General features: G+C 41.3%; 2 protein-coding genes across 6 annotated transcripts; one reads left to right on the top strand and one right to left on the bottom strand.

The window, feature by feature from the left end:
* Nucleotides 1–1983: 1983 nt before the first annotated feature.
* Nucleotides 1984–8955, top strand: MAK16 (MAK16 homolog). The gene is made up of 9 exons (XM_014537860.1): nt 1984–2246; nt 2341–2450; nt 2552–2616; nt 3032–3183; nt 3886–3940; nt 6274–6348; nt 7036–7149; nt 8014–8079; nt 8230–8955. Exons 1-9 carry the CDS (start codon nt 2173–2175, stop codon nt 8422–8424), a joined length of 906 nt encoding a protein of 301 aa, XP_014393346.1. The 5' UTR covers nt 1984–2172; the 3' UTR covers nt 8425–8955.
* Nucleotides 7030–19014, bottom strand: TTI2 (TELO2 interacting protein 2). 5 transcript variants are annotated; one of them, XR_001361648.1, is made up of 8 exons: nt 17874–19006; nt 15689–15875; nt 15069–15161; nt 12794–12981; nt 12574–12717; nt 10529–10691; nt 9082–9257; nt 7030–7117 (listed from the first exon to the last, which is right to left on the bottom strand). XR_001361648.1 is itself a non-coding variant. In XM_014537859.1 (7 exons), the coding sequence occupies exons 1-7, from the start codon at nt 18518–18520 to the stop codon at nt 7368–7370; spliced, it is 1434 nt and encodes a 477-aa protein (XP_014393345.1). In that variant the 5' UTR covers nt 18521–19013; the 3' UTR covers nt 7156–7367. The 5 variants fall into 5 exon arrangements, 3 of the variants coding, with proteins under 3 accessions (XP_014393345.1, XP_005864092.1, XP_014393344.1); XR_001361649.1 differs by lacking the exon at nt 7030–7117 and adding an exon at nt 7156–7379; XM_014537859.1 differs by lacking the exons at nt 7030–7117; nt 9082–9257 and adding an exon at nt 7156–7379 and having other exon boundaries at nt 17874–19013.
* Nucleotides 19015–19535: the final 521 nt, after the last annotated feature.

Raw genomic sequence — 19535 nt, 5'->3', positions numbered from 1 at the left:
GGGGCGATACGGCGAAGTCTCGGCATCCACTTTAAGGATCCTTTTCATGCATGTGCACCCTACTTTTCGTCTGCTTTTGCTGGGTGTGGGTTTTTCTTTACATGTGTCCCACTGTCTGCCCAAGTTACGGTTTTGGAAGCATCCAAGATTCATTCCTTGAGTCATGTGTAGGAGAAACATCTGCGTGCTTGCAGTGTGCCAGGATGGTGGTCATTCCTAGAGTGTGGTTGTTAATAAGCCAGGCAGACGACCTGCTTCCCCGGAGCCCTCTGTCGGGGAGACGAGTGAACTAACAAGGACCATTGCGGGGCCTCACGGGGCTTTGAAAGACCAGAGGTGATGATGTAGAGAGCAGTTGGGAGAGACCACGTCAGATAGGCCTGGTCAGGGAAGGTGTCCCTGAATAGAAGACCTTTGAGCTGAGATCTAGAGGATGAGAATGGCCCGCCACGGAGGGGCTGAGATAAAAGCAGTCAATCCAGGCAGTTGGAGTGTCAAGTACAAAGATCCGGAGGTAAGAGAGAAGGAATATATTCAAGGACACCAAGAGCATGTGAAGTCTTGTAAGAAGTGTTCTTAGGGGTTTTCATGGGAAATGACATCTGGTTTACAATTGTGTAAAGTTCTCTAGTTGTGTGAAAGGTTTTTAAAGGAGAGAAAGGTTTTTGAAGGAGAGAAAGAATGGAAGCAAGGAGACTAGAATATCATGAAGGAAGCTTCAATTAAGGTAGTCATGGCGGATATGAAAAGAAATGGATAAATCTGAGGTTTAATAGAAAAGACTTGGCGATGGGTTAAATGAAAAAAGAGAGATCAAGGATATTTTGATTTGAACAAACAGTTGAGTGGTGGTTTTATTTCTGGAGAGGGGAAGGCTGGGGGAGGAGCACAGTATTCTTTTGAGAGAGGTGGAGTCGAGAGCTCCATGTGGACATGTTAATGTGTACGATGCCTTTTAGACCACCAAGCCGAGATGTCAAGTAGCAGCTGGATGTATATACGAGTCTGGTGCTCAGGAGAGAAGTTTGACCCGGAAATAAAAATTTAGGAATCATAATTTAGAGATATTTAAAGCCACCAACCTGATTGAGTCCTACTTCTCCAGTTTCATTTCCTCTAACCTGTTTCCTTCCATCCCCTGCCAAACACATCCTACAAAATTCCAAAAACCATTTGCTCCCTTCTTTTATGTTTGTGTTTTTCCCTTTAGCTACTTTAAAGCCTCTCCCAGTTCCTCAGGGCAGCTCGCTCAGAGGCTCTCATACAATCTACACCTCTTTGGTACTTGGACTGCTGCTTTGTGTATGTGTCTTTCTCCCTAACTAGATAGATAACACCCTTTAAGGACTAGACCTTCCTTCATTCAACAAGTACTCCAGTGCCTCCTGTTTGTCAGGATTTGGGGATGTCAGTGCCTTACATAAATTAGTACACACTAAATGCTGGATGAATAAAGAACACATTAGTCCAGGCCAGGTAGCTTGGTTGGTTGCAGCGGTCGCCAACTTTTCGAACCTCACAGACCACCAGTGGTTCGCAGACCACCAGTTGGTGACTGTTGGGTTAGAGCATCATCCTGATATTCTAAGGTTGCCAGTTCAATCCAGGGTCAGAACACATAAGAATAAACCAATGAGTGTATCAATAAGTGGAACAACAAATTGATGTTCTCTCCCTCTTTCTCTCTAAAAAAAAATTAAAAATATAAAAAAATTATTAAAAAAACACATTAGTGGAGGATAGCAATAGGATATTTTTCTTGCCCTCAATGAAAAATTGTATGTATTTCCAAAAGTCTAGTACTGTGCAGGCTTTTACACTGGATAGTGAACATTTTGAGTAGAAAAGGAAAGTTACAAAATATATAATATGACCTCATTTTGTTGAAAACATACATATAGGCATACTAGTTCTTGGAATGTATACACATACAGAAAAAGTTGAAAATATTTACAAAATAATAATGAAATATCTGGGTAATGGGTTATGGTTATTGCTAATTTGTATTTACTTTTTCTATAAGAATCTGTTATATGTGTAAAGAAGTCAGACTATTTTACAAAGCATTTTTTCCTCATTCCTCAAAGAGTTCTTTCCTCAATAGAGCAGGGCACTGCCCTAGGGCATTGTTTCTTGGATTAATATGCCACTTACTGGGTCAGAGTAGTTGAAATGGGTTTATACTTTGTCTTGCAGGTTATCTGGGATACACTAGGAAACAAGCAATTTTGTTCCTTCAAGATAAGGTGAGTCTAGATTTGCAGCTTGGACAAAGATTCCTTTAGTTGCCCTCTTGGTAACCCATCTTGTAAGTAATGCTTGCTGTTCCTCGCATTCTAGAACCAAGACACAGGGCTTTTGCAGAAATGAGTACAGCCTGACTGGCCTGTGTAACCGGTCGTCCTGTCCCCTGGCAAACAGTCAGTATGCCACTATCAAAGAAGAGAAAGGTAAGGCCCGGCTCCACCTTTCATGAGAACCACTCAGCAGCTTTTCAAAGGATGTTCTTTAGTCTCTAGATAATATTAAAGGTATTCACTTTATCCCGCAGGACAGTGCTTCCTGTATATGAAGGTGATAGAACGAGCAGCTTTTCCTAGGCGGCTCTGGGAACGGGTAAGACTTGGAACATAATTTTACAATGACCATTGCTCAAGAGCAAAAATGGCACATTTTTCCCTCTTCCGTGATCATATCTAGATTAAACTTTGAAGCCATCCTTATTAGGTCCCATAGTGCTGTTAACAGTGAAGACCTAATCATTTATCCTTGCCCTTCAAGCTTCCTTTTTCTTTTCTTTTTTAACTATATTTTTTATTGATTTCGAAGAGGAAGAGTGAGAGAGAAAAACATCAATGATGAGAGAGAATCGTTGATTTGGCTGCCTCCTGCACGCCCCCTATGGGGATCCAGCCACAACCCAAGCACATGCCCTGACTAGGAATCAGACCATGATCTCCTGGTTCATAGGTTGATGCTCAACCATTGAGCCACACCAGCTGGGCTCAAGCTTCCTCTGTCTGTTTGATAGGTCCGGCTTCACAAAAACTATGAGAAAGCACTGGAGCAAATAGATGAAAATCTAATTTACTGGCCCCGTTTCATTCGACACAAGTGTAAGCAGAGATTCACCAAGATCACCCAGTACCTAATTCGAATTCGAAAACTTACACTAAAGCGACAGTAAGTATTTAGATCATTTATTTATTTTTACATCTATTTTTTCATGTATCATATTATGAAACAGTGTTGTGAAACCTCTAGTAATACTGTTATAGTATAATAAAATTCAACTTGGGGTAGCCTTTTGTGGTATGCTAAGAATAAGCTTCACCTCAGGTTAAAGGCGTGCCCTTCAATTTTGCAGGAATTTAAAAACAGTATAGTACAACTTGGTTATCCCCTCCCTGTCTGAAAACCAGCTTCAGAACATTCTGTTTATAACTCCCTGCAGGAACCTTAAAATGGGGGGGATTTTAAAATGACCTAAAAATGTGAATGAACAGGAATGTAAGAACTTTACTTTGAGTACAATGCAAACTCATTTTTAAAAGAGACATGAAGTCCAGACTTAATGGAGAATACTAAAGCTGTCAGTCTCCTACAACAAAGTCCTTTTAGTTCACTGAAGCATTGTTGGCATAGTGAATGTCCTTAGAAGTCTCAGAACACCTCAAGAAAACAAAAACAGCCACATTAAACTAGATACAAAAATGTTTGATTTTTTTTATAGCATTAGGTTTATCTAGAAAATTTTAAGTATATAATCTTGCTGTATTGATCTGAATCCTACAAAATGAATTCCAATCCTTTTCTTCTCATTTTTTAAAGGAACACGTAGCACATGTAGTTGAGTTTTCTGATAACGTGTTTTATTTCCCGTAGGAGGAAACTTGTTCCTTTGAGTAAGAAGGTGGAGCGGAGAGAAAAAAGAAGAGAGGTAACGTATTGTTCTGATATTCATAGTGTCTGTATTTTCATTGAGGGTAGGCTATGTAGGTAGAAAAAGATTCAGTCACCATTGTCTGTGAACTTTTCAAGCCCTGGATAACACTAATGGATAACAGTAAAAGTTGCATAAGATATCTGATATTCTATATTTTAAGATTATGACTTTCAGGGCAGGTTAAAATGTGGGCGTTTGGGGATATATGTGATGGGGAAGACATATAGAATCCCTTAGAGAGCCACAACTCCTTGCCTGAAATTCTGGAGGTCAGACGTTTCAGAATTCAGAATTTTGGTATGTCTGATCTTACATATTGCCCTCAGCAGGGTTAGAGCATTCTAATCAAACGCACTAGTAGTTTTGCAGTGAAATATAAGAACGCTCATTCACATTAGATGGAATTTTTTAAATCGCTTTAATTAGACTCCTGTGACATCAGGTCATATTAGGCCACTAAATTGAGGTGTGTGTTTTTCATTATTATTTTGAAATTGTTAGTAAGGAACAGACTGGAATTATTTCTTAGAAGTAAACTGAGCAGCTTTGTTACCAAAGTAATGACTGGCGATGTTAATGGCCTGCTGTCCATGGAAAATCTAGTCGGGAAACTCCAGCTTTGTCACAGAGAGCAATCAGCCTCTCCACCTCGCTGGTACTTCGGTCCAGCTGAATTTTCTTAGGCTTTTCAAGACCCAGGAATTAGCTTTTCCTGACAAGTCCAACCATTCATTCTAGGTATTTGCTTTGCTTACTTCCTTTCTAGCAATAGACATTTACCTGATTATTTGTCAAGTTCTGTCAAGAAATAACTTTAATAATGTTGATGCTTTTTTGTTTCCATTAATCCATGGAATTCTGTATCTCAAATCCATTTTTCAATTGATCTTCAAGCTTTTTTGATCACTTACCCCATCAATAAAATTTTTAGCATATGCTCCCATTATATCATTTATAAGTGTTATACATGCATACTTGCGCTCATAGGTATAAGTAATTGTTTGTGATGGCCTGGTTCTTAGCTGAGTATAAATTTGACCTTATGGGCTCTCATAATTGATAGGTATGGCAGGGATGCTTAGAGAAGTGCATTGTGATTGTTTGCTCTTTATTTTCATTCTCCACCCCCAATTGTTAAACAGGTGTTCATGCAAGTCTTTCAGAAGAAATTAAATTTTTCCATTTATGCCAAATAATTTTGAAGCTCTCTGGAAAATGATTTTTTAATGGTTTGGGAAATTATGTCTCCAGATTTTTAAATTGTGGGACTGAAATTTTTGTAGGAGACATGTTTTTAGCAATATCACATAGATGTAATCCTTTTCTTTTTAAGATGGTCTGTCCACAATTTTTTCTTTAAACTCACTGGTAAAATATTCCCTTTCTCTTGAAAGAACAGATATATTTTTTAAAACTCCTGCTACGTTACCTAATACGGACAGCCATTTGTCATTTTAAAAAAGGTTGGCAAATGTTCACTCTATCGGACATATAGCTATTTGTTTTATCTTGTTCACTGTATCTGACACAACTATTTGCTCTGTGGACAGATCAAGTCACCAATGCCAGTATGCATAAAAAATATTTGTAACATTTAAGTTCTGAGTATTTTCTTCCTACATCTCACTGGATCACTCTTTGAGGTGTAAGCACCTACTTTAGAGAATGATGTAGACCACCACAGTAGACTTTTAACTAACCCATGTGCCCCAGTCTTCTGCATTGTGATTTATCTGACACTGTTCTTCATGCTAACACAGCTTCAGTGTGTAACACTTTGAAATCCTCTATGCTTTTCACTAATTAATGCACAATCTTAGGCTAGAAAGGCGGGTTGAGGTGAGATTTGTATGGTTTTGGTTGTGAGTGGTACAGGTTGATGCCATGTATCATTTCCTGTGAGAGATCACTGAAGGAAGAGATTTTTTTTCTTTTTTGTATCAAGGGGTCTACTATGGTGTTAGAAAATGTAAACGAATGAGGGTCTCTGTTCCCTTTTCTGTGAGTCTGCTTCAGGATTGCTTATTTTCTAAGACACTTAAATGTATGTAGACCTACCTGCTTTGTATATCTATCAAAGGCTTTTTTAGAATTTAAAATGCTATTTATAAAAACTTTAGGAATTTTTTACATTGAAAGGTTACCAAGAAGGGTTGAGAGGTAAAGAAATACATCTGGTTGGAGAGGCAGAAGCCCCCATAATAGCAAGAGGGAGAAGTGATTACATCTTCTTTCTTATAAAAACTTGATAGTTTCTTCTTCTTCTTCTTGTACAGGCTAGAAAATGAATACTAGTGAGGTAAATGGGTTTGCTCTTTTTCTTACAGGAAAAGGCATTAATAGCTGCCCAGCTGGATAATGCCATTGAAAAGGAATTGCTGGAGAGACTTAAACAAGATACGGTGAGAAAGCTAGGAGCTTGGGGTACGGATTTTGTTTTAGGTGGTACTATCATGCTAGGAAATGTGGGACTAGTGAGAAATGGGTCTTATTTTTAAAGGTGCTAGATGTTCACCATGATTTTATTCCTGGAACAAATAACATATGGGTCCTGGCTTCTTCATTTAAGTTCGTTGATGCCAGCACATAAGATGCTTTGGTGGTTCTTGATACTCCATTCGGTACAAGACCTCTCTCTCGCTTTTGCCAATATTCCCAACTCTTGTTCCCAAACGCAGCAATTCCAGATCTCTGTGCAAAAACCATCGTTCTGACCCTCCTGTCTATTCTCCTCTTTTAAAGATTTAATGTCATTTATAGAGACAGTATGAATAAAAAATGTCTTTATTCCCCTTTATCAGCAAAATTTTACATCTGTCCTACTCCTTGGGTTTTATAGACTACTAAGTTTTAAGTGATTTTTCTTCCATCCTTCATAGAAGTTACCAGTTTGGTATTAACCACTGATTATTTAAATGTTAAAATGGGCTTTTTAAAGACACTGCCAGCTCTAGACTTGAAAACAAGATAGAAATATTACTCATCAAATTAAATATTCTCATTTCACTGAGGAAAAAGTACGCTTATTGGACAGTGGACTTTAAGTGTGAGATTCAAATATAGCTAAAGCCAATCTGTGTGTTCTTCAGTATGGCGACATCTACAACTTCCCCATCCATGCCTTCGACAAGGCCCTGGAACAGCAGGAGGCAGGGAGTGACTCTTCAGATGCTGAAGAACAAGAAGATGAAGATGATGAGGAAGTAAGCCTTGTTTGTATTTTTGTTTTGTCCAGCAGTAATCTATAGGACTAGATCTATTTTGAGAGACAGGCTGTCATTTTCAGTCTCTTAACCAAAAGTAATGAAATGATCTTAGTTTTCTATCGTGAGGTTAATTCTGGTTCAGCAGTGGCTTCTGTGTTCTCCAGGTTCAGCTAACCAAATATGCATTGACAATTTTAATCTTATTGATGGGCTTTCTAATATTTTTCCTGTGAAAGACAAAGGAAGAACTTTCATCATCTGTAAGAATACACCATTAAGGAACCTACTGAAAGTTAAAAGGATTTAATCTTACTATTAACAGTATTTTTAGAAGGGCAGACTTAGCAAGTAGATGGTTAGCCACACAGTATACTCACTCACATAGGTACATAAGCATACTTTTCCTATTACTCAACTAGTTTTTGATTATTTGAAATTAATAATTTTAGTTGAATGTTTGTAAATCTTAAATACTGATTTCAGAAGTATTAAACTTGGAAATAGGTAGACTTGAGTTGCCTAGCAAGTAAATACTGATTCTGGTTGTTATTTATGCATTTACTTATCAAAGACTATAAAATAGCGGTTCTCAACCTGTGGGTCACGACCCCTTTAGGGTCGAATGACCCTTTCGCAGGGGTCGCCTAAGACCATCCTGCATATCAGATATTTACATTACGATTCATAACAGTAGCAAAATTACAGTTATGAAGTAGCAACGAAAATAATTTTATGGTTGGGGGTCACAACATGAGGAACTGCATTTAAAGGGCCAGAAGGTTGAGAACCACTGCATAAAACTAGTTGTCTAAGTTGAATTTTCATCATGTATTTTGACCTAACAGTTATGTTTTATTTTAGGATGTGGGAAAAAGAGAGTTTGTGGAAGCTGATGAGGTGGATGAGAGTGACATAAGTGACTTTGAGGTGAGATTTATGGGTGACACAAAGAAGGGTTTCCAAACACACAGAGGCAGATAAATCCTCTAGTTTGTTCAAAATTGAGAGGACAATGGAGTTTGGGGAATGAGTCTACCAGCGTCTCCCCTGCTCTTACTTCTTTCCTCCCCATGTTAGGATATGGACAAACTGGATGCCAGCAGTGATGAAGATGAGGGTGAGAAATCCTCCAGTGAGGAAGAAGAAAAGGCCCTTGACGCCAAACACAAAGGCAAAACACCCTTGAAAGGAACTTTGCGGAGAAAACGAGCCTATGTGGAGATTGAGTATGAGCAGGAGACGGAGCCTGTGGCCAAGGCCAAAACCACGTGAATTACGTTCAGACATTTGTAACAGGACTGAACATTTTGAACTTTATCCTATCGTCATCACATACATACCTCCAGTTTTTACTCTTTGTTTTGTATGTAACACAATATTTGTGTTTTTTATATTTATGCCACTTCTGTAGAGCAAGAAATCTGGGGGAGAGTGAAGGAAATCCTTAAAGTTGTAAACAGAGTATTTTTATAGCTTTGGAATGTGTTGAGGTGCTAGCTTGACAGATGAGTTTATGATTGTAAATATCATATAATAAAGAGGCAATATGCAAATTGACATCACACCCTTACAACATGGTGGTGCCCAGAGCGGGGGCAGGGCCAGCTACTCCCCCCAGCTGCCCAGGGCGAGCCGAGGCCTGCGCTGCTGCTGCCGGCAGTTGCAGCAGCAGAGGTGTGATGGGGGTGTCGATACCCGTCCCTGAGGGCTCCTGCCAGACTGTGAGAGGGGGCAGGCCGGGCTGAGGGACATCCCCCCACACCTCTAGTTTATAAATGGTAGCCACCTTAGGTGCCCCCCCCCCAAAAAAAAAAACTTTATTCAGAAATGTCCAGACTTCAGTTTTTTTCTTGTTCCTTGCCTACTTCTATTAGGAGTAAAAGACAAGAAGGAAAAAGATCTAAATTATATTATCCCGTACAAAAATACCTTTTTCTTTAAATAATTCCATTTATACAAAAAGAAAATCCTCTTCTCTTTAGGAAAGTACTGCAAAGTTTTTAAGTTCCACTGTAGGGAGCGCCTTCAGAAACCAGCTGCACCTTTCTGACACACTCCACCACCTTGCTGTCTTCGCAGCTTTGGGGAATTTTAGCCAGGAGACCCTGAAACATGAAACCAAACAAGCTTTGATTTTTTTTTTGATTTTTTTTTTTCCTTTTACCTTGGTTCTTCTTTCTTGGTTTCATACTCAAAGAAGGAAAGAATAGATGACACTATGGGACAGTTCACAGAACAAGTATAACTAAGAATTGTTGGCATGCTTGGAAATGGCTCATGAAGCAGCAGCTTAATACTAGCTGAGATGAATTAAATGTGATCTAGGACTTGAAAACTGCCTGAAATTAAAGAGCAAAGATGAATTTTAATCTGAATAAACTAATAAAACAAACTATGCTATCTCTAAGTATTTTTAGGATATGAATTTCTTTTCATGCCGCCTTACACCTTTTCAAATGAAGACTTCTAATGGGGTAAGACATGAGGCAATAGTTTATTAAATATATATAAACACACACATAGCTATTATATGCTACTAGTGACTTGGAGCATGGATTCATGCACATTGAAAGGAAATTAATTAGAAGGTGGCTGGTGGTGCGGGACTGGGCAAGACAGGCCGGACACACCTTAGAGCCAACCTCCTGCGGTCTCTCCATGATCAGCCGCACCTGGGGTGGCATTGTGGCTCGAAGGGCGTCTGAGGAATGAGTGGGGTCCCTCGGCCTGGCCTGCAGGGATCAGGCTGAAACTGGCTCTCCTATATCCCGAGGGGTCCCAGAGTGCAAGAGGGCCCTCTGCAAAGTTGCTGTTGTACAGGGTTTGGAACACAAACGCAAGTGCTCAGTGAACCAGATTCAGGGCCAGGAATCAAACTGGTGACCTCTTGGTTCCTGGGTCGTTGCTAATCTGCTGAGCCACACATGGCTGAGCCTGTTTTTTTTAACTGGAACAGAATTTACAAACACTTGATCATGGTCCTTTTGCCCATTTTCTGTCCTAGGCCCAGAGATATTTTCTTTTTTTTGTGGGGGGGGAGGGGGCGAGGGGGCGTGAGGAGAATATGTTCATTAATGCTGGGGACAATGAAACCAAGGAAGAAATTAGGATGAAAGAAACACGGCTTAGGTGGTGCTCTGCTTTGGCTCGAGAAATGTTACAGGAAAGAAGACCCCAGAGATATTTTATAATCCTGCCTGTTGATCTGAACAGTTCTGAATACCTTTGCTCAAAGTCTATAGAAGGTTAGAGGGCTCCAGAAATGGAGACCTGAACCCTCCACATTCACTTACAGACTTGGTCAGACACATGAATAGCAAACAGGACTTAAGGATAATGAGGCCTAACTGAAACCATGTGGCATACTGTCCCTTACCTTCACTTGTCCTTGAGAGCAGCGGTCCAGGAGAAGCAGGCAGTCTGTGGCCTCCTCTAATAAAGCACCCTTAACGGGCTCCGGTGTAAGGCTTGAATCCCTTGCTACATCACATATCAGTTTCAAGAGAGCCTTCAGTAAGACCACAAGTCTACAGGAAACTCTGGAATCAAGAAGAAAAACTGTTCATACTCTAAATCAGGATGTTAAACTGGAGACTTCACAAATGAAGGAACGAAAGTCAAATGACAAAGAGCTGGAAGCAGAACCAGAAACCAGACTCGATTTCCTCAGGCCCCACTGTTTTCTAAGCACTGCCCATACCCACACTGGCCTGTTCCCCTCTGGAAGCCTGCCTCCACTCTAAGGAAATAGCTGCTCCTGAAAAAGGAACTAGGATTTCCCCTCACCAGGGTCCCACACTTTCGGCCAGAGAGCAGGAAGTAGCCCATATCCTTTAACTTCTATGCAGTCTCAGGCTAGAAAGTTAAAAAGAGGAAATAAGCTTGGCTTCGGGGACTTAAGTGTCAATCTGAATTTTCTATCAATCAGTGAAACCTGTCCTATTCACTTATGCTTATGAGCCTAAGAAAATTGCGATGGTTGCACAAAATTGGAAATGTACCTAATGAACTGTACATTTTAAAATAGTAAATGTTTGTGTGTATGTTTTTTACCACAATAAAAACTAAAAAGCTTTCATGGCAGCTGGAAAGTAATTTTAACATAGTGTGAAAATATGCATAATAAATGATTATGGGCAGAAATATGATGGAAAAGTTTGCATCCCCTGCCTTAATCTAAAAAATGAAATGTTTTCCTATAATCTGTGTATTGCTTAGCCTTCTACCTGTCATCATTCAATATGTAATCTGCTGTTTCCCAAGCCCCACCCCTCCACAATACATCACATTCACTTTCTAACCCTTACCAATCTCTCTACTTTGAATCTTGGTCTCTGCTCTTTAAAGGCCTGACAGTATTAGTATGATTCAGTTTCATTTGTCCATCTATTACATTCTTTAAATATTTGTGCACCTAATACCAGGTATTGAGTAAACTCTGGTACGCTCAGTATACCAAAGTGGTCTTCATCCTCCTGGAGCCTATAATTCAGTAGGGAGAAAGAGTAAACAAATGCAACCTGGTTACAAATGTGACTTAGGGAAACACTTGGGTACATTATAAAGAAATGAGATAAAGGCTAGGGGAAGGTCAAGGGGAGAAAGAAAAAAAAAGGAGACTTATATAATACTCTTTGTAATACTTTAAGCAATAAAACAATTTAAAAAATGAGATAATATGGTTCAGAATAGATATGTATGTAGTTAAGGCACTGGGCTCTAGATGAATTAAACTTTGTTATTTCATGCAAGAAAGCCTTTTGTTGCCCTGGCTCAGTTGGAGTGTTGTCCCATACACCAAAAAGTTGTGAGTTTGATTTTCGGTCAGGGCACACACCTAGATTTTGGATTCAATCCCCAGTCTGGGCCCATACAGGAGAAACTGATACATGTTTCTCACATTTCTTTCTTTCTTTCTTTCTCTCTCTCTCTCTCTCTCTCATCAATAAAAACAGTCTTGGGCGAGGATTAAAAAAAAAAAAAGCCTTCTGTTGACTTAACATGTTTGGATACCAGTTTACTGTTCCCGATACCTACTTCAAGCCAGAGTTGCAATGCTTTCTAAGCAATCAGATTCTAACCTGGTATTCTCCTGATCACTGTTCAGTATTGTGCTAAGAAGTGTTCTGGTCTCAACTGGATGTCAAAAACATTAATATGAACAAAGGTAGGCCTGTCTTTATTGAAGCACTTCTACGTAGCCTTTTAAATTTAATGTGCCTATTAATCTAGAGAGATGTACACCTGAAGCAATAATGGGTACAGTTTATCTTTTAAATGACATTTTCCTCAGTTCAATAGGTATGGGAGGTATACGTGGCACATCCTTAACATTCTGCATTGCATGGACATCTGGGCAAGTTCTGAAGAGAAAATCTGAGTTTTGCCCCTCTCACCACACATGTCTGCTGGCCGTTATACCTGGGCCAAGTATACTGCATGAGAAGTTTTAGGGTTTCCAATATCTTCAATCTCGCCTCCTCCTCTGGCCCATCATAAACCTCCAGATAACCAAGGATGACTCGCTCTAGCCTTTTCAAGTGCCGGACGGTCAGGATCCCCAGCCTACAAACAAAAGAGAAAATGTGACAGCAAAGGAATGCAGTCTGGAGTATGGCCAACCAGCAGCCCGAGCACTCACCTCTTCACAAAAGCTGGCAGATTCCTCGCGTAGGTCCTGCGTAAGAGAATGCGGTGCTCTGGCTCCATGTGGGTCAGGATCAGCTGCAGGACCTCATCACAGTGTGTGGTGGGTCGAGCTGCACCCCCCTTCCAGTGCAGGCCTTTCTCCAGGACTGGAAACAGATCCAGCAGACACAGCAACACAGCCTGGCAGAGAGTAATGGACAGGAGCTGTAGCCATCCGTTCGCATTCACAACCCTGAGGTTTCTAGCAACGTTAATAATCTATTAATGTAATGTCATAAAATTCTAAAACATACTAGTTATAATACATTAAGTGTATATTACTTTATATTTTTTAATCTCTCTTTTTTTTTTACATTATCTCTATCTGACAGTCCCAAATAAGTTAATACTTTCTCCTCAGGACTGTTCTTTGCTCAGCTATAAAATGGGAAGGCAGAGCTGGGACTTTAACCCAAATTTTAGGAGTCTGAGTCTATTGTCACTGTATTACTAAGTCCAAGTGATACTTACATGTACTTAAAACAAAACTGCTTCTAAATAGAATCTAAGATGGTCCTCATTTGTGTCCAATTGTACCACTGTATCTGAGGTTTCAGTGTTTAGGCAATCCCTTCTAGCTCTCCTGGCTCTTTGGTTTTCTTATAGTTTTTTGGTAGTGTTTTTTCCCTCTCAAACACCATCTCAAGAGTCCTAACCTTTCTAGTTGTAAAGTACCTGGATTTTCAATGCCTAGAACAGTGATGGCGAACCTTTGGAGCTCGGCGTGTCAGCATTTTGAAAAACCCTAACTTAACTCTGATGCCGTGTCACATATAGAAATTTTTTGATATTTGCAACCATAGTAAAACAAAGACTTATATTTTTGATATTTATTTTATATATTTAAATGCCATTTACCAAAGAAAAATCAACCAAAAAAATGAGTTCGCGTGTCACCTCTGACACGCGTGTCATAGGTTCGCCATCACTGGCCTAGAATAATATTTAAAAAAGAAAGGTGGCAAAGTGAGGGGTTAAGTGTGGGTAGGCATAAAATAAGAAACATGGTGCCAGCCTGTGTGGCTCAGCATTTGAATGTCGACCCAGGAACCAAGAGGTCATCAGTTCAATTCCCAGTCAGGGTACATGCCCGGGTTGCAGGCTCAATCCCCAGTAGGAGGCATGCAGGAGGCAGTTGATCGATGATGTTCCTCTCATTGATGCTTCTATCTCTCTATCCCTCTCCCTTCCTCCCTCTCTAAAGATCAATAAAAACAAATTTAAAAAAAAAAGAAATATGGTTATTTCTACCTCTAATTTTATGTAACTTGTTTATAACTTGTTCCTTCTGTTGTGAGAATATTCTCCTCCTCCTCCCCATCAAAACTCCAATTTATCCTTCATAAGCAAATACCACCTCCTCTAGAATCCTCCTAAAACCACCACCAAACCTGGTTAGCTGCCTATTGCTGGACACCCACTGCACTTTATACAAACCTCTTTTAATAGATTTATCACTTTATACTGTAGACATATGTGTAAACATTTATATTCACATAAACATCTCCCAAAGGGTCTCTGGCTCTAAGAAATCCTGTCTGATTCATTCACTCTTGGAACCTACAATGGTTACTGGCACACAGTAGGTATTCAATTTCTATTGGAGGAAAGAATAAATGACACTAACACATCCAACATACAAGGGATTTCAAGTGTGTGTGTGTTTATAATAAGTCAGCCACAAAAGACACTTAAATTAATAAAAATAGAACTTTTCAGCCGAAACCGGTTTGGCTCAGTGGATAGAGCGTCGGCCTGCGGACTGAAAGGTCCCAGGTTCGATTCCGGTCAAGGGCATGTACCTGGGTTGCGGGCACATCCCCAGTAGGAGATGTGCAGGAGGCAGCTGATCGATGGTTCTCTCTCATCGATGTTTCTAACTCTCTATCTCTCTCCCTTCCTCTCTGTAAAAAAATCAATAAAATATATTTAAAAAAAAAAAAAAAAGAACTTTTCAGACATAAAGTTGCCCCCAAGTGATATGTAATTGACCCAGATAAAGAAAAAACACTGGCTTTTCTGTGGGTACTCAAGAATGTGGATGGTGGCTTGGTATGGAGATATTTTCACCAGTCACTGCTACCTTCATATTTTCAACTTGGCAATGGCTTTTAGTTATCATCCTCACTCTCCAAGAAAATGTCTCTCAACTATTCTTATTCACATAATGCCACCTTCCACTCAAATTTGAGAACTTAGACTCAGTTACCAACAAATCTTACAATTACCTGAATGAGGTGGTGCTCCGGTGTGTACAGATGGTTGAAAAGGGCATGGTATAGGACCTGGGCCCTGTTATACTGGAGCAAATCAGCAGCTGGCTGCAATCAGACAAATCACCCAATTAAAAGAAAAGTTAGCCAAGGCAGGCAAATGTTGATAATTTAAAAAATTGAATTATGGGTATATGGGATCCATTATACCACTCTCTCTACTTCTGTGTGTATTTTAAAAGCTCTATGACACACAGTTAAGAAAGAAATATACAAACTTCCTCAAGTAATAGCTTGCACATCTGAATATAACCCCTGCCAGTTTGATTTTTTTGAACCTTGAAAGTCAACTGTTAATTACTCAAATCTTTCAGTTTAAAAGTGGCCTATATGCACAATAATAGCCCATGTTTCTTATATATATTACCTATGAGATATAACCTCTACTAGGTTGGCAGATGGAATGAATATAAAGAGAAAAAACATAAATAAGCTAATTTAGTCACATAACTGCAATAATAGCAAGTTAGTTAATAAAAGATACAAACATACTAGTAGGCAAAATAAACTAGTGACATCATGGATGGGGAACAGCCAAATGACTCAGTCTGTCCATCAGAGCAGAGGTTGCTTACCACATTAAGCACAATGTGATGGAGGCAATGGACACCCAGGACTTTGTTCTCAATTTGATAGTCATCTGAGATGAGCAAGGATGGGGGAAGTATCCTTTCTAGATGTTGGTTCAGCCAGGGCCTAGTGACCTGTTGCAGAGTCCAGGAGAAAACATGTTTGGTGGCAGGGTTATTCTTCCAGGATTCCCTAAGTGGGAATGTGAAGCCAAATTAAGTACAGTGACATGGTGTTAACTAGCAAAGAAAATTAAGCTAAACAGAGTATGCCCTTGTCATTGAAAAAAATACATCCCACATAAGGTAACTCCTGATGTTAATAACATACATTTTAAGACTTAAATCAAAATAACTTACAGAACTTACACTACATACATTTAACATTTACCCAGAGCTCTGAGTCTAAAGCTTATCCAATGAGAAGAAGCCATTCATAAGCACAGCAATGCAAAGGATTTGTGGCAATGGTGGAAGTGGCTACAGTGAGGATATGTTGAGAAGGGAGAGAGAACTAATAAAAATGTCTTCAGATTCTTGTTGCTGTTCTTGTTACTATTATTATTATAAGGGAATCAAAATTGAACAGCAGTTTGTAAATCTGAACAGCAAGTAATGAGTTTACACACATTACTCAACTAATCTTCAAAATAACTGTAACAGGCAATATTACCTTTATGTTACAAATAATAAAACTGAGGATCGAAGAGATTATTTGACCTGGTCCTACTCAGAAGCAATAAAAGGAAGCACCACCAGCCTCAAAACTAAGCCTTTTAATTCCAAGTTCCTAGTACAATGACAGCTACGCACACAGTTTTCTATTACTGCAGTGCTACGATACCCTTGCAGCACATTAGGTCCAAACATTCATGAGCATCTTTGGTCCATGCCAAACAGCCCGACATTTGGTCCTGTCAACAATGTCCACACTTAGCAAATGTCCCTGGGCCCAAAGAACCCACAACGTTTATTTATACTCCTGGTTTGCAGGATTCATACATAAAATACTATCCCATTTTATTGGTCCAATAATTGTGCTGTGCCTGTATTGCCAATAATAACCCTTCTCCACTAGACAGCCTTGCTGGTCCTAACACATGGGGTTAGGGAGATGAGCTAGCATGGACCAAATGTCTTGTGGACGTTTTGGAAAAGACCACATTTCAAGAACCTTTCGGCTAAATCAAATGTCTCCATGGTCATCTTGGACAGGAACAAATGTCCACTCATCACAAATACTAACACACAAAGTAGCAAGTGGAAACTCACAACATAATACTTTATCTAGCCCTAACCGGTTTGGCTCAATGGACAGAGCATCAGCCGTGGACTGAAGGATCCTGGGTTCAATGCCGGTCAAGGGCATGTACCTTGGTTGCAGGCTTGATCCCCAGTTGGGGGCGTACAGGAGGCAGCTGATGGAGGGTTCTCCCTCATTATTTATAATTCTCTATCCCTCTCCCTTCCTCTCTATAAAGTGTTTAAAAAAACAAGTGTTAAAAAAAAAGAGAAAGACAGAATAAAGATTTTTTTTAAAAAAAATACTTTATCTAATAGCAATCTAAAGCTTATATTTTTCATCCCAAACACTGCTTCCCTTTCTAATAACTATCCCTCCCTATCTACTAGTGGTGACTTTCAAGATCCCTACGTTCAAACTACAAGTTTAAATCCTCTCCAAGCTCCCACCTCCATCTTATTTCAGAGAGTTCAATCTAAAAAAATGAGACAGAACTTCCCATTTCCAGGGTAGTTGTCAGGAAGACCGACAAGAACACTAGAAAGTGGAGTCTGAAGACTTGTATGCTAATGTCAAATTTACCACTAGCTGCCTATGTCATTATAAAGATTTTTTTTTTTTTTACAGAGAGGAAGGGAGAGGGATAGAGAGTCAGAAACATCGATGAGAGAGAAACATCGATCAGCTGCCTCCTGCCCACCCCCTACTGGGGATGTGCCCGCAACCAAGGTACATGCCCTTGACCGGAATCGAACCTGGGACCCCTCAGTCCGCAGGCCGACGCTCTATCCACTGAGCCAAATCGGCTAGGGCAACATGTCATTTATAGAGTCCCAACCTTTCTGGGCCTTAAGAGGTCTGCTCCAACAGCCTTTGCGCTCTCACATTCTCAAACAGCCTGCAGTCCCCCCGCCCCCGTTGGCCCTTTCTGCAGGGGTAGGTACTTACTTATTCAAATCGGGCTGGAGAAGCCCCATTATCTCAGGAAACCTCCCTTTCTCGCCTTCATGTTCCCCGCGGAGGAATCCTGCCACAGAACCACACTCAGTAACGCGCAGCAGTAAGGTGAGCACCTCTCTAGCAACGTCCCGAGACCCCGGCCTGGTCCACGGCTGCTGCAGACTGTGAGTGATGGCAAACACATAGATGGGTCCAGCCAGGTGGCGCAGGCCTCTCTTCCCTGCGAGGCAACCCGGGGACTCCTTGGCCGACTCCACTCTCCTCAGGAGCTTAGTGAACAGCAGCCCAACCGCCGCCGCCTTCTCGGCCACCGCAGAGCACCCATCCCCTCCACCTTCCTCCTCCTTGCGGGGCGCTGCATGCTTCTCCAGGGCGGCTGTCACCTCCCCCAGCGTCCCGGGCGCTCCGCCGAGCGGCGTGTCACTGCCCGCAAATAACCGATCGCACTCTGTGGCTTCCAGGAGAGCGCCGAGGTCCTGGAGAGCTGCATTCCTGGCTCTGCCCCGTCGGGACTCCGGGCCGGTCAGACGGTGCAGGATCTGGGACAGGGCCTGTCCGAGGTCAGAAGCAGGGCCCTCTCCAGGCGGGGAAGAGCCCTCCCGCGGTGGAGACCGCGGAGAGCCCTCCCGCTCCATTCCCGACCGCGGCGAGCGAGGGCCGGGCTCCTCGGGGGACGAAGATGGAGGCGAGAGTGGGATCCGCTCAGGAGGCACCGGAAGCTGGACTTCTCCCAAAGAACAGAACTAAAACCAAATCAAACGACGAGACATCTAGGCGAAGGGAGGGCGAGTCTAACCTGCCTACGAGTCAAGTGTGCGTAAAGGAAACGGCGCAGGGAAGGGAGAGCGACCTCTCCGGGGCCAGTAACAGAATCTCCGACTCCCAGCAGTGAAGTGGGGGGATTACTCTCGCCTTCCTGAAGAATCAAAAATAAACAAAAACAAACCCTAAAGCTTGACACGAAAACGGATGCCGCTACCTGCAGCCCTTGCACACCTGCAGCCCGCCCTGCACCTCTTGAGCCTATACGGACGCGAACCTACCGAAAGTCGTTGCCGTAAAGCACAAGGCTAGCTTCCGCCAATGCTACGTCAATGCTCCGTTATTTCACGACATAGTGTGGTAAAGCAATACAGAGTCGGGTTTTATAAAGGGTGGGGCTATTGCGAGAAATTTGCATAGAGAATGATCCGCTCGCTAATTTTGTTTCTGTTTTCACTTATTAAGGTAGAAACAAAAGAATAAAATCACAGGGTATCGGCGATATTTTAAAAATATACATGATCTTGTGTGTCTACACTGAGTACATGCGGACTATGTATGTCACCCTTTCTGTAAACTCAGTGGGCTGTATTCGAGATTCCCTAACCAAAACCATCAACCGATCCTTTCGGAGTTCATAAGCGTGATGATTGGGTGTTCACGCTGCTGTGTGAGATGTGCCGCCCATGAACCTTGTTACGCTTCCGGCACATGACCCGTCTGACGTGAACTTGAAGGATCTTTATAATCCAGAGTTGTCTCTAGAGAACCTAATGTTGCCCAAACAAATCTTTAGAATGAGCCGTGACCTTCTGGTTGCAGTTATTACGGGACCTGTAGGCGCGTGATCTGGTCCAGGTGGGGGCACCCTCGCCGCGGGTGGGCGCC

This window comes from Myotis brandtii, unplaced genomic scaffold (genome assembly GCF_000412655.1).
Source record: "Myotis brandtii unplaced genomic scaffold, ASM41265v1 scaffold185, whole genome shotgun sequence".
Lineage (NCBI taxonomy): Eukaryota > Metazoa > Chordata > Mammalia > Chiroptera > Vespertilionidae > Myotis > Myotis brandtii.
The sequence above is the reverse complement of the archived record's forward strand: the minus strand, read 5'-3'. Positions and strand labels throughout refer to the sequence as shown.